The 13,397-nt window shown below is 39.6% G+C and overlaps 1 protein-coding gene across 1 annotated transcript; it reads right to left on the bottom strand.

The window, feature by feature from the left end:
- Window positions 1-229: 229 nt before the first annotated feature.
- LOC124606186 lies at window positions 230-13,039 on the bottom strand. Its single transcript, XM_047138154.1, has 2 exons — window positions 12,924-13,039; window positions 230-671 (listed from the first exon to the last, which is right to left on the bottom strand). Exons 1-2 carry the CDS (start codon window positions 13,037-13,039, stop codon window positions 230-232), a joined length of 558 nt encoding a protein of 185 aa, XP_046994110.1.
- Between the last annotated feature and the right edge of the window lie 358 nt (window positions 13,040-13,397).

Here is a 13,397-nt window from a genome sequence, read left to right as displayed (position 1 = left end):
CAGCCGTCACAATCATTGTTAGGTTATTAGGTTCTCCCTGAAGGATTCTTCTAAATATTCGAAATTTCTATTGCAATATACCGAATGCATTTTCGGATATTCTTCTTGCCCGACTCAAACGATAATTAAATATAGCGTTGTTGTTAGGACATGGTCGCATCAACTATGTTTTGAGAGGAAAAGCTTCGTCGCCTACAATTACTATTGGAAGTTCAACATCAGTTCCGGGTTAAGTTTTACTCTTTGGGATGCTAAGTGTATTGTTTTCCAATGACTTTCCAAGGTTTGAATGTACTAGAATGCCTCTATCAGAGTTTTTTCCGTACGCTCCCACATCCATTGCAATAAAATTATAACAAGGGTCAACCAGAGCAAGAAACACAATGGAATATGTTTTTTTGTAATACCAATAGAGACTTCCTGAGTTGTTTGGAGCCTGTATTGTTACGTGCTTTTTATCTAAAGATCCAATGCAGTTTGGAAACTGCCGTTTTGTCCAAAACTCCTCAGCTATAGCATTCCATTTTTCTTCATTCGGTACAGGCATCACCTCTTCTAACAATACATCGATAACTGCTCTAGAGGTGTCATGGACGATAGCTCCAACTGTGGATTTTCCCAACCTGTTGCTGAAGGAAATAGTTTTAAAGGAATCTCCTGTAGCAAGGAACCTGAAAAAAATTGAACTGTATAAGATGAGAAATACTGTATAATCTATAAAATATTAGCAGCATTTTAATCCTTGTAATATAAATACGTGATTTAAAATATTTTTGCTACATGGGGAATAGAAGAATGCAAAAAAAAAGTGCATCTGTTCGTGACCAACTAGGGAAGACGCTGCAGAAAAGGAAAACTGATTCAGGACAAGCTGCTGTTCATCAACATAAATATAAGTATGAAGATCTCTTAAAAGTTCCTGCTACCTTACATGGTAGAATGAGAAACAGTTTCCAATGTTCCTTACATGCAAGGCAATAATGAGTGTAAACAAGAATCAAATACAGATTCCCAAGAGGAGCAGTCTATTGTTGAAAACGAAAAAGAGTCTACACAAGAAGACATTGCAGATGAAGAATGGATCATTAAAACCCAGGGTAGTGAAACAGAGAATTTGACAGAGCACACTCGGCATTCCCAGAAGTCCTCAGCTCATTCGTCTGTCACTTCAAATAAGAACACGTTTATGAAACCACCACTGAAACGAAAATTTCAGTGTTAGGTTAAATCACAAGAATCTGCATCAAGCCAGCTCATGGTTTACATTGTGGCAGAAAAAAAGCTGAAAAACAGAGAGAAATACAAAACCCAGTTAATGCTTCTTTGGCTGATTTAGCACCAGCCCTGAAATGGTTGCATCCACTACTTCTTCATCAAGCTAAAAGTAGGTTTTTTTCAATTGTACAAGACTTTGAACTGAAGAAACTCATGAATGACGTATCAGTCCATCAATTCACTCCATCATCCTCTAATTCCTCAGCAAAATCTGTTTCAACACCATATCCTTCACCTTTGGAAAACGAGTCAACAGAACCTAAACAGCAGCTTTTGAATCTGCAAAGGGATTCCCACAATTCGTATATAAATAACCAAAGCCATCATCCTCCAAGTTCCCCTGCACCCTCATCAGCTTCAGAAACTAATTCACTGAATAGTCCTCATTTGTTTCTCTTGGGCTAGTAGAAATTTGACTGTATTATTTACTAACTTATGTATTTATCTTTCAATTACTAAAGTAACAAAATTGCTGTCCTTAAAACTTCTTATTTATTAGTATTCTGTGTACTATTCTTAAACCTACCTTAAAAAAACAGCCAGTCGTTCTTTGGGTGAAACTGATACTCTCCAGGAAGTGTCGTTTTTTCTCAGTCTTTCTTCTAGTTTCTTTAAAAGTTCACAGAAGGTGTACTGCATCATTCTAAAATATTCATAAAACTTAGTTCATCATCTATGAGATGAGAAAATAATGTTCGAAACTCTCCCTGTACTGGTCTTGTTTTCCAGGCACTGTGGATCCATAATTTTCTTCTTCTTGTTTGCCTTCGTTCGTTTTCCTCTTCGTCTAAAGCAAGTGCTGTAAGTCCTAACTCACTATTACGAAAATTGGTGAACATGTTTTACAGCTTTCACAAACAGAAACACAGATGACCGCGTCCGAGTCACTACAAGGAAAAACAAAGACACGGACGTGCCCGTCATGTGTGGCCCCTGCAGGAACGGACCGGAGCACGGCCGTCACTTGTCCGACGCTCGGTCCTGACACGGCCCGCGGACGTGTCCGTGCCGAGACACGTCCGACCGGACAACGAAATACATCATTAAAACAAATGTAGCCGGCCCCACTTGACCGGGCCGTGCACGGGGAACGTCAACGGGCTGGGGCCGGGCCGGGTGGGATTCGCCGTGTTTAATTTTTCACGTGACGGACGCGGCCTGACGGTAGAATTGTCTTGTGAGCTGTGCAACTGCGCAAGACTGTTCTGTGTACAAAACTTGGATGTGGAACGACTAATAGAAGAAGTTCGTAAGTTTCCTGTTCTTTACGATCAGGGAAGTGAAAACTGCAGGAATATCGAGTACAAAGACAGAGTTTGGAAGACAATTGGAACAGATCTACAAGCCAATTAAACTTTCCACCTGGCGCCAAACGATGGAGGACGATGCTGTAGAATGCTGCAACAGCTTTCACATCTCGTGAGAGGCTAACTGTCTTCACCAATTCAGGCATCCACATGTAGGTACTGCAATTGGCCTCACAAGTCGGGATAGTGAGAAAGTGGGCAAGTTGGGTTTTGGAAACAATATTTTAAAAAATGTAGTGTGTTGGGAACTTCACCAGATATTGTGCTATATTTATTTAAGGATGACATGGGACTTTATCAAAATGTTTTTTTTCGATCCCAGTTTTTAAATGGAAATTCGCCCCACGAAATAGAAGGAGTCGTGTGGGAGAAACGATTTTAGGTTAGATTAAAAATTTGCCTGGTAGACATTTTATGTTATTAAATAAATGACCAAAGATTTGTTACTGCATATTGAACTCCTTTCTGGGCCCCTGACAGATTTAATAATGGGTAACAAAGTTCATTTTTCCCTTTAGAGCTGCAGGTACAGACCTCGCTGCTCTTCTTAAATTGGGACGGTTTCTTTCTGACGAAATTCATTTGCAAATATACGGTATGTATTATGATGACGCAGTTAAAATGCACAGTTCCTTGAAGAGGTACCTACATGACGTCTGTGGCTAAACGCCACATATTATTCTTACTGCTCACTTTTGTGCGATTAGTATTTTCTTTCACTTATTTCTTAAGACACTATTGAGTGGAATATATGCAAATGGGTGTATCGTGCTCTAAAGTGGGACAAATACTGAAAAGGAAGAGATTATAGTTACATGAAATTCAAATTTTAATGGAGGTAAAACATTAATACTACATAATATTTTTAATTTATTTAGCTATATTGTTATGATTTTTGTGGGGAAAGGGTGGATTGGTGTGACACAAAATATTTGCTGTTCCATGACCCAAACGGACCTAAATCCGCCACTGGTCACAACTCAATTAATAAGGTGCTTAGATGTCGACTAGTATCAGTATGCTAAATTTATTATGAGAACCCAAAACGTAAGCAACGGCAGTATTCAAAATCTTTCCAACACAATTAACCCCTCTACTCGATACTTTACTAGATTTCATCTGATAACTTAATTGCACAGATAGTTGGAAGATATCTGTGGCTGGCCGGACTTATAATGCAACTACTCTGTTGGAAATTGTAGTTCTGAGCGTAGTAACAGTAACAGAATTGTTGCAGTTTCCACGTCACCCAAGTGGCGTGCAGCTCAGTGCGTTACCCTTTTTGGTAAGTAGTTAGGTTAGGTTAGGTTAGTGGTGTTTAACGTCCCGTCGACAACGAGGTCAGTAGAGACAGAGCGCAAGCTCGGGTTAGGGAAGGATGGGGAAGGAAATCGGCCGTGCCCTTTCAAAGGAACCATCCCGGCATTTGCCTGAAACGATTTAGGGAAATCACGGAAAACCTAAATCAGGATGGCCGGAGAGAGGATTGAACCGTCGTCCTCCCGAATGCGAGTCCAGTGTGCTAACCACTGCGCCACCTCGCTCGGTTTGGTAAGTAGTGGTTCGCGCCAGTAGCCGTATAACAACTGTTGTAGGCAGATGCAGAAACACACTTTTCACTCAGAAGGAGGTATGGCGTTGCACACTTTACAAGTGAACTCAAAGTTTTCTATATTGTTGGGACTGCGAAAAACTTCACAGCATCTCGCATGTAATCGCACCATTTTATTCATTTCACAGTTTGGCACTCATTTGGTTCTAAACCACAGTAAAGATATCTATGGTGCACATTTAGAGACATCTCTGACAGCCTTAGTTGCCAAAACTGTCGTGCACTAGATGGATTTACGCCTTCGGTGAGCGACTCTCCTACAACCATGTTATTCAAATAAGTAATGACAAGTAATTCACAGCTCCAACCATCTTTTGCCTCGAAAGTTCTACATGGACCAACTTAAAGTCCCTGCAGGTCAGTTTATTCAACACAGACATGTAATCCCACGACCTAAGAAAGTTTTTAAGCATTGATGGCCAATTTTCACATTTCCCATTTTGCGTACATTGCTACTTGTAGCTTTATGTTCACTGCAAACAGGCACCATTTAATACCATTTACTTTTGCTGAAATGATAATTCTTTAAAATCTTCAAGATTCTTGCAATATATAGGATTATTTCTACAATTTCCTCCTTTCCAAATACTGCCATCTATCTGAGAGCCAATGTAGAAATTTTTCTCACGACCCTAAAAGATAATCTCTGCACAACATTCTATAACAACATTTGTCAGCCAGCTGTAATCGAAGAGAGATTTATAATCCTCGCTTTACAAGAACTGTTTTCTTGGGCCTCAACCGTGTCACGGGAAACAGCAACTAAGAAAATTCACATTGCATCTTTTTTTCATGGTAGGTCGGATACTTGACCAAGCGGTTCTTTAAACATACATTTACACAGTCAGGAACGTTATTACTTCAAAAATGGCTGTGAGCACTATGGGACTTCATTTCTGAGGTCATCAGTCCCCTAGAACTTGGAACTACTTAAACCTAAATAACCTAAGGACATCACACACATCCATGCCCGAGGCAGGATTCGAACCTCGACCATAGCGGTCGCGCGGGTCCAGACCGTAGCGCCTAGAACCGCTCGGTCACACTGGCCGGCTAACGTTATTACTTCCTGTGCACTTAATTTCTTTGTAACTGCCACAGAATACTGAACGGCCACGACATCCAAATTCTGTGTGAAATAAGAAGATTTTGTCTTATCTTTTTCTTTGCCAGAATTCCTCTGCGTTCGACCTGTCATTATTTTCAGATTACTTCTGTCTTCTCTTCTCTTTTGACTCTCCTGCAATTTCTCCCACTGGATGGGAAACATTGAATTTCAACACTCTGAAAACAGGTCATACTTGGGTCTCCATTATCTGTAAGAACCGTCCGACTCCCTGTTTCCTGAAGTTAAGGAGTATTTCCATTTTCATCCACTTGAACCAGTGATCCAGTGCTGCACTGGTGCACTCATTGGTGCACTTCTTAACGCCTTGTACGCCAGGTAGGAGATCTATGGCAGTTCCAGAGCACAAAGGCACAAATGGCATATATCTCCTTAAAAAAAGACGTAATAAAATCTTCGTCATGGAAAGGATTCTGGGCGGTATATTTGTTCAAGCTACATTTGTTCTCTTATTTCTTCTTATTTACAATTTGTACACAAAACACATGGCAGTTATAAGGGTCGAGAGTACGAAAGGCACAAATGGCATATATCTCCTTTAAAAAAAATGCGTAACAAAATCTTCGCCTTGGAAAGGATTCTGGACGGTATATTTGTTCATTCAAGATACATTTGTTCTCTTAGTTCTTCTTATTTACAATTTGTACAGAAAGCACATGACAGTTATAAGAGTCGAGAGTACGAAAGGAATGCAGTGGTTGAGAAGTGGATGAGACAGGGCTATAGCCTATCCCCGATATTATTTAGTCTGTGTCTTGAGCAAGCAGTAAAGGAAATAAAATAAAAATTTCGAGTAGGAATGAAAATCCAGGGAGAAGAAATAAATACTTTGCGGTTTGCTGAAGATGTAATTCTGTCAGGACTTAGGGAGCAGTTGAAAAGAATGTACAATGACTTGAAAGGAGGATATAAGATAAAAATAAACAAAAGCAAAACGAAAATAATGGCTTGCAGTCGAATTAAATTAGGTGTTGCTGAGTGAATTAGATTTGGAAATTAGACACTTAAAGTAGTAAAGGAGTTTTGCTATTTGGGCAGCAAAATAACTGATGATGGTCGAAGAAGAGAGGATATGAAATGTAGACTGGCGATGGCAAGGAAAGCGTTTCTGAAGAAGAGAAATTTGTTAACGTCGAGTATAGATTTAAGTGTAAGGAAGTCCTTTCTGAAAGTATTTTTATGGAGTGTAGCCATGTATGGAAGTGAAACATGGACGATAAGCAGTTTAGACAAGAACAAAATATAAGCTTCTGAAACGTGGTGCTACAGAAAAATGCTGAAATTTAGATGGGTAGATCATGTAACTAATGAGGGGGTATTGAATAGAATTGGGGAGAAGAGGAGCTTGGGACACAGCTTGACTAGAAGAAGGGATTGGTTGGTAGGACACGTTCCGAGGCATCACGGAATCACCAATTTAGTATTGGAGGGCAGCGTGGAGGGTAAACTTCGCAGAGGGAGGCCAAGAGATGAATACACTAAGCAGATTTAGAAGGATGTAGGTTGTAGTGGTTACTCGGAGATGAAGAGGCTTTCACAGGATAGAGCAGCGTGGAGAGCTGCATCAAACCAGTCTTTGGACTGAAGACCACAACAACAACATTTCTTCTACCTTCGTTTTGGTAAGGCAGTAAAATCTACTTCGTTCATACAACATATACATGCTGGCATAGGATCTTCAGACTCGCTTTCAGAGCTATCTGTTGAGTAAAGTGAATGGTCATTCATGTGAAACTGACCTAGCACATTCAATTTCTTCGCAGAAACGATTGTAGCCATATCCATCATAATAAACTTTATGTTCCACTTTGGAAGCCCTCGTTTCTCGAGATGCACTAATATACTCGTAATCTTCAAGAAATGAGCACAACAAACATGGAGTGTAGCTGAACACTGATCCTTAAAAACCAGTCAATATCAGTGTACAGGATGTTCACGCATACTTCTAACCTAACACCATAAAATTTTTCTAATACGTCCTATTCACGAGCCCGCCTCCAGTCCAGTACGATCCTAGACACAGGTGACCATTTGGCGCCTCCTGTAACACAATATTGTTTAAAACATCCAAACGAAGATGCAACTGAACTGGCGTCATGCTCAGCAATTAGCATTGTGAACATAGAATGCCTTCCTAAATATTAATTACTCCTGCGCAGTAATAAATTCTGCTTTCCTTCTCTCCTGGCTGCGAAAGAACTACGCATCCTGTTTCGTCGAAGTACAAGTACAAACTTACATGCCTTATTGTTTTAACAAAGTAATCTGTTCGGAGCAACACATGAAGATCTGAAGCGGCACCGCTACACGCTGAATGCACTTCTCTTCTGCCTTTGGATCGAGGCACTGCACTACCACATGAAGATAATCGCTCTTATCCAACTCACGATAACAAAAAGCTTCTAATCTGGTTGTCCGCAAAACACGTAATTCCTGTACATCTTACATATTACCGTTTAAATCAAAATTTTCTTTGCAGAAGCAATTTAATTTAAGATATCACTGTCTTGGAGTGACAACTCTTAGAATACTTTTCATCCTTTCTCTGTCGGCACCTCTGGGAGCATAGAATTGTTTATCCTAATTTGTGTAATTTCCATCTTCATTAGCTGTAGTCACATGTACACGCAAGATTCCTTTGTTAAGAATGCAGCCAAACTTGAAAGTCGTATAGTTGCTATATCTGTACTTTCCATAGCAAACATAATTAAAATTTGTATTGTGCATTCCATTTGTGTAGTCCTTTAAAACTTATGACACAAGGTAACTTCATCTCAGTAAGCTTTAGTGTCAGGGTGAAAACTTCTCTTCATCAATGTTGTACACGCTTTGTAGACCACATGTAACAAATTCTAACTCAAATACACTTACTTTATTATTAAACGACGGTGTCTAATTGTTTCTTAGTCACTTTCGTGTCAAAGATTGCATTTACTTTATGTAAGTGTCCTTTCGCCAGTATATTTGTAAAGGTCTGTCATGATCACACAAATTTTACAATTCGATATTACAGGTTTTGGCTACTGCTATCTTCAGATCTGTTACAAATAAAAAACCTACTAAGTTCACTTAACTGATGCAAAATCTATAACAGGCCTGGTGGTACATAATAAAAATAAAAAATCTATTTATATCATTAACAGCCATGCATATAATAAGACATTTTGATGTACATATCAACGTCAAAATCTATACTTGTTGGTACACACTAAGTGCTAGTGATGGCCAAGATGCGTCTGCTATGTATACAAATAACTGAGGCTAGCAGAGGGCACTATAACTAAGGTATAAGAGTAACTAGTATTTTATAGTTAAAATGCAGTGTGCATAGTCATTAATAAAAGTTACTTCACATGGAATAATGAGTATCTGACAATATAATATGAACTGACATACAATATGTGGAATTACATTCACACTTAAAATCAATATAAGAGGTATAAAGAGTAATAATGGGAAGCTCCTAGCTTGGCATAGTAAATAAAATGCAGTTGCGTAAAAGCCAGAACCAAAATTCTAAAAATAACACCACATCTGTAAATCGAAACCTTCCAGCATGACAAAACAATTAAATCATAATTGTAAGTGTAAGGAAATTGACAAAACAGTGACTATTAAATAAAAACTCGATAGCCGATAACACGTCCAGAGTGGGATCTCAATGACGCCACCTCGCGGGTTCCACGTAAAGTTCTTGTTTTCCTATGGAAGAGCTTGCGGAAGGAGGCTCAGGTAAGAATGGCTGTTAATCATATAGATATTTCTTTTTGTTTTTCTTATGTACCACCAGGCCTGTTACAGATTTTGCTTCAGCTAAGTGAACTTCTTTGGTTACAACACAGTTTTTTTATTTGTAACGGATCTGAATGTGGCAGCAGCCAAACCGGTATTATGGACTGTAAAATTTGTGTAGTCTAGACGCGCCTTTACAAATAAAGTACCACAACATGACCGCGGACTCATTTACAGACTGTATTACTTCAGTTGATACCTTTCACCTGATCCGGTTTAAGGCGCAAGCGACACAAGACGCCGCTTGTGAGAACAGACTGAGGGACGCCAGTGGCGCCGAACTGCAGGACTTGCATACGTTTGTATCACACTCAGTAGCGAAAACTGATACAGCTGAAATGTATACGGGAAAAATAGTGGGAAAAGGGAGACGCCAAGTGATAAGTCGGTTATGTGGAAAAATGTCGTCGGAACGGCCCTGCCTTTCATCATTTATTGTATTCAACCAGTATTTTTCTGCCATCATTTATGAAGTCGACGCATAATTACCTTTCTACACTATGTGATCAAAAGTATCCAGACACCCCCAAAAACATACACTACAGGCCATTAAAATTGCTACACCACGAAGATGACTTGCTACAGACGCGAAATTTAACCAACAGGAAGAAGATGCTGTGATATGCAAATGATTAGCTTTTCAGAGCATTCACACAAGGTTGGCGCCGGTGGCGCACCTTCAACGTGCTGACATGAGGAAAGTTTCCAACCGATTTCTCATACACAAACTGCAGTTGACTGGCGTTTCTTGGAAAAACGTTGCTGTGATGCCTCGTGTCAGGAGGAGAAACGCGTACCGTCACGTTTCCGACTTTGATAAAGGTCGGATTGTAGCCTATCGCGATTGCGGTTTATCGTATCGCGACACTGTTGCTCGCGTTGGTCGAGGTCCAATGACTGTTAGCAGAATATGGAATCGGTGGGTTCAGGAGGATAATACGGAACGCCGTGCTGGATCCCAACGGCCTCGTATCACTAGCAGTCGAGATGACAGGCATCTTATCCGCATGGCTGTAACGGATCGTGCAGCCACGTCTCGATCCCTGAGTCAACAGATGGGGACGTTTGCAAGACAACAACCATCTGCACGAACAGTTCGACGACGTTTGCAGCAGCATGGACTCTTATGCCTTGTACACATGATAGCGTTGCAACGCGCGTTATGGGCAGCGCGTTACAACGCGCGCTGTTGAAAAACAATAAACCGTTGACTGCGTACACAAGCAACGCGCGCTTCGAAATGACGCCGCGTCGTAACGCGCGTCTCGAAGGTTCCTCGAGGATCGCGCGTCCGCCGCGCACCTCGAGTTCCTAGTAGTCTAGCGCCCGCTTTGGTGCTCTCATCATGGAGGAACGTACTTTTGACACCGAGATATTCATTGAAGAAGTGAAAAGTCGTCCTGTGATATGGGATATGGGAAGTGCGGACTACAAGAACAGAGTATTAAAAAGATCAGCGTGGCAGCAATTGGTTGATTTGTTTGCTGAAGAGGCTTGTTCAGAGGAACAGAAGAAAATTCTTGGTAAGAGGCAACTTTAATAAAAGGTTAAACTACACAGTAGATTAGTACAGTTACACATAAGTAACTGTTTTACCTTGTAACTCTAAATTTAGTCGTAAGTTAAAGCAGTTACTATTTAATAGCATTACTTATAATAGAGCACAATGCGAATAATTATGTGTAAAATTGAATAATTAACATACAAATAAACGTTTGTATATGTAACTACTGACGAAGCCTATTTGGATGTAATATCTGTCAAAGGTAACTAAAGCTATTTATTTATGTTATCTTAATTTTATTTACAGAAAGTTGTTAACGTGATGTCTATTACAAATAGTGTATAATATCTAATCAATATCTACAGAGAAATGCATGGCAGAAGAATATTTAATTGTTCATAATTACACTGTATTGTTGTAATGGGCAATGTAATGTTGTATTATTAACATATACTTGTCTCATAAGTGTTTACAATTGCACTCTTGTTTACACCATTTTATCTTGCCACGGTAGCTTGCCTTCACTGACGAAGAAACGAGCAAATCTGTCCCTTATTTCTTTTGCATACATGTTGGGCCGTGAAGAAGTTAAGACAAGTCAACGAATGGCACCTTATAAAATGTATCTTCATACCTGTACCCATCTCGTTGTCGTACATAGTTACGCAACACACAACATGCCAAAACTATACTTTCTGCAAGTTCTAAACTCACATTTAGAGTCCTATGAAATATTCTCCATTTGTTTGCCATTATACCGAAGGTACATTCAATATACCTGCGAGATCTTGACAATCGGTAGTTTAAAACTCTTTTAATATGAGACAATAATTTTCCAACATATGGACACATGATGTGTTTTGACAGACCGAACGCATCATCTGATACAAAAACATGAGGCAATGGTGTAATGTCCACATTTGAAATTGGTTTTGCTTGTGGAATATTCAATATACCTTCTATGAGTTTTTTTTCCTGGAAAACTGATGAATCATTACTTTTGCCATAGGTTGTTAGCATCACAAACAGCTAGTAGTACAATTGAATGAAGATGTTTGTAGTTGTAAAAAAGGGACCCTGAATCATTGGGTTGCACAATACGAACATGTTTACAGTCCAGTGTTCCAAGGCAGTTAGGAAAGTTGGCATACTTCAGAAAGTCGTTACTAACTTGTTCCCACTTGTCTTCTGTCATAGGCGGTATACAAATTGTTTTCAATTTGTTCCATATTACTGTACAAACTTGATGGATTATGTTCCCTATGGTTGACTTACCTACTCTGTAATTGCAATGAAGTTCAGCAAAAGAACACCCTGTTGCCAGATACCTGGAAAAAACATGTTAATTTTTTACTGTGTTAATTGACTACAAAGTTTACAAACTTTTTTTAGGAACAACTTTGCAAATGAGATGGAAGAGTCTGCGTGACAATTTTGCCAGAGAATTAAAAAGAAGGAAGACCAAGATATCAGGATCTGGAGCAAACAGCTCTACTCCTTATATATATCTCTCACGGCTCCATTTTTAGAAAATACAGTAAGTAATAAGGAGACTACCAGTAATCTTGATGAGCATGGCCAGGACACAGTCATCTTGGAGGAGGAGGAAGCAGCTACTTACAATTTGAACAGGCATGAACAAAGTATTGAAAACCCAGTAAGTAAGAAAAAAATTAAGTTAAATCCAGTTGATAAACATTTTTCGGACATTTTAAACAAAAGTATTTTGCTAAGAGAACAAAGAGAAATGGAAAAAAATAACAAAGATGAGGACAAACTCTTTTTCTCTATCTGTACAAGGAAGTGAAGAAAAAGCCTAAACACGGAAAATTAGAACGAAAATTCAGTTACTTGAAACAATACAAAGAGCCCTAGATTTCTACAACGCAACTGCGATTAATGAGACACGAGGACCTGTGCACTACCAACCATTCTCCAGTATGCAACATGGCCAAGTATACCCAGGTGCTTTTCCAACCCAAGCTTCTCAGTCTCCACAAGTACCGTTCACCTCACAAGCAGGGTCTGAACATCAACAATTGCCGAATATACAATATGGCCAGGTACACTCAGGAGCTTTTCCTACACATGCAACTCAGACCCCACGACGACCACAAGAGGCCGCCTCACCAGCAGATAGTTGCACTTCTCTACAAAGTTCTGAAATATTGGATTTGTACTAAAAACTGAAGGATTTTCTTTACTTTAAGAAAGAATAAAAAAATTTAATTGATGTCTGGTCAATTTGTTTTGTTATATACAATAATTTATACCGTACATGTAATATCAGTTTATAAATAAACTTACCTCAATGTGATTACGAGTTTCTCTTCTGGTGAAATACTATCCCTAACGTAGTTCCCACTAGGTGCCAGGTCATCATGAACTATGTTCAATAACTCGTCAAAGGACGCAATCGACATTCTTAAGTAATTAAAAAACTTTGGCCCATGTTTTATTAGATTTGGGTACAGAGTTACAAAAGATCCGTGAGTTAATTTGTCACGTAAAATCAGATGTACTCAGTACTGTCTTTGCCTTCGTCTCCGTTCTTTAAGCCTGCGGTGGATAATCCAAAGACATCCTGCCTCTTCAACTTCCATGGCTAAAATGGAGTTGAACGCAGCGTCAACGCCGTACGCGTGAACACGCCACTTTCTCTGACGCGCGTTGCGACGCGCGATGCAACGCTATCATGTGTACATAGCCTTAGCTCGGAAACCATGGCTGCTGTTACCCTTGACGCTGCATCACAGACAGGAGCGCCTGCGATGGTGTACT

This window comes from Schistocerca americana, chromosome 3 (genome assembly GCF_021461395.2).
Source record: "Schistocerca americana isolate TAMUIC-IGC-003095 chromosome 3, iqSchAmer2.1, whole genome shotgun sequence".
Taxonomy (NCBI): domain Eukaryota; kingdom Metazoa; phylum Arthropoda; class Insecta; order Orthoptera; family Acrididae; genus Schistocerca; species Schistocerca americana.
This window is presented reverse-complemented; position numbering and strand designations above follow the sequence as displayed.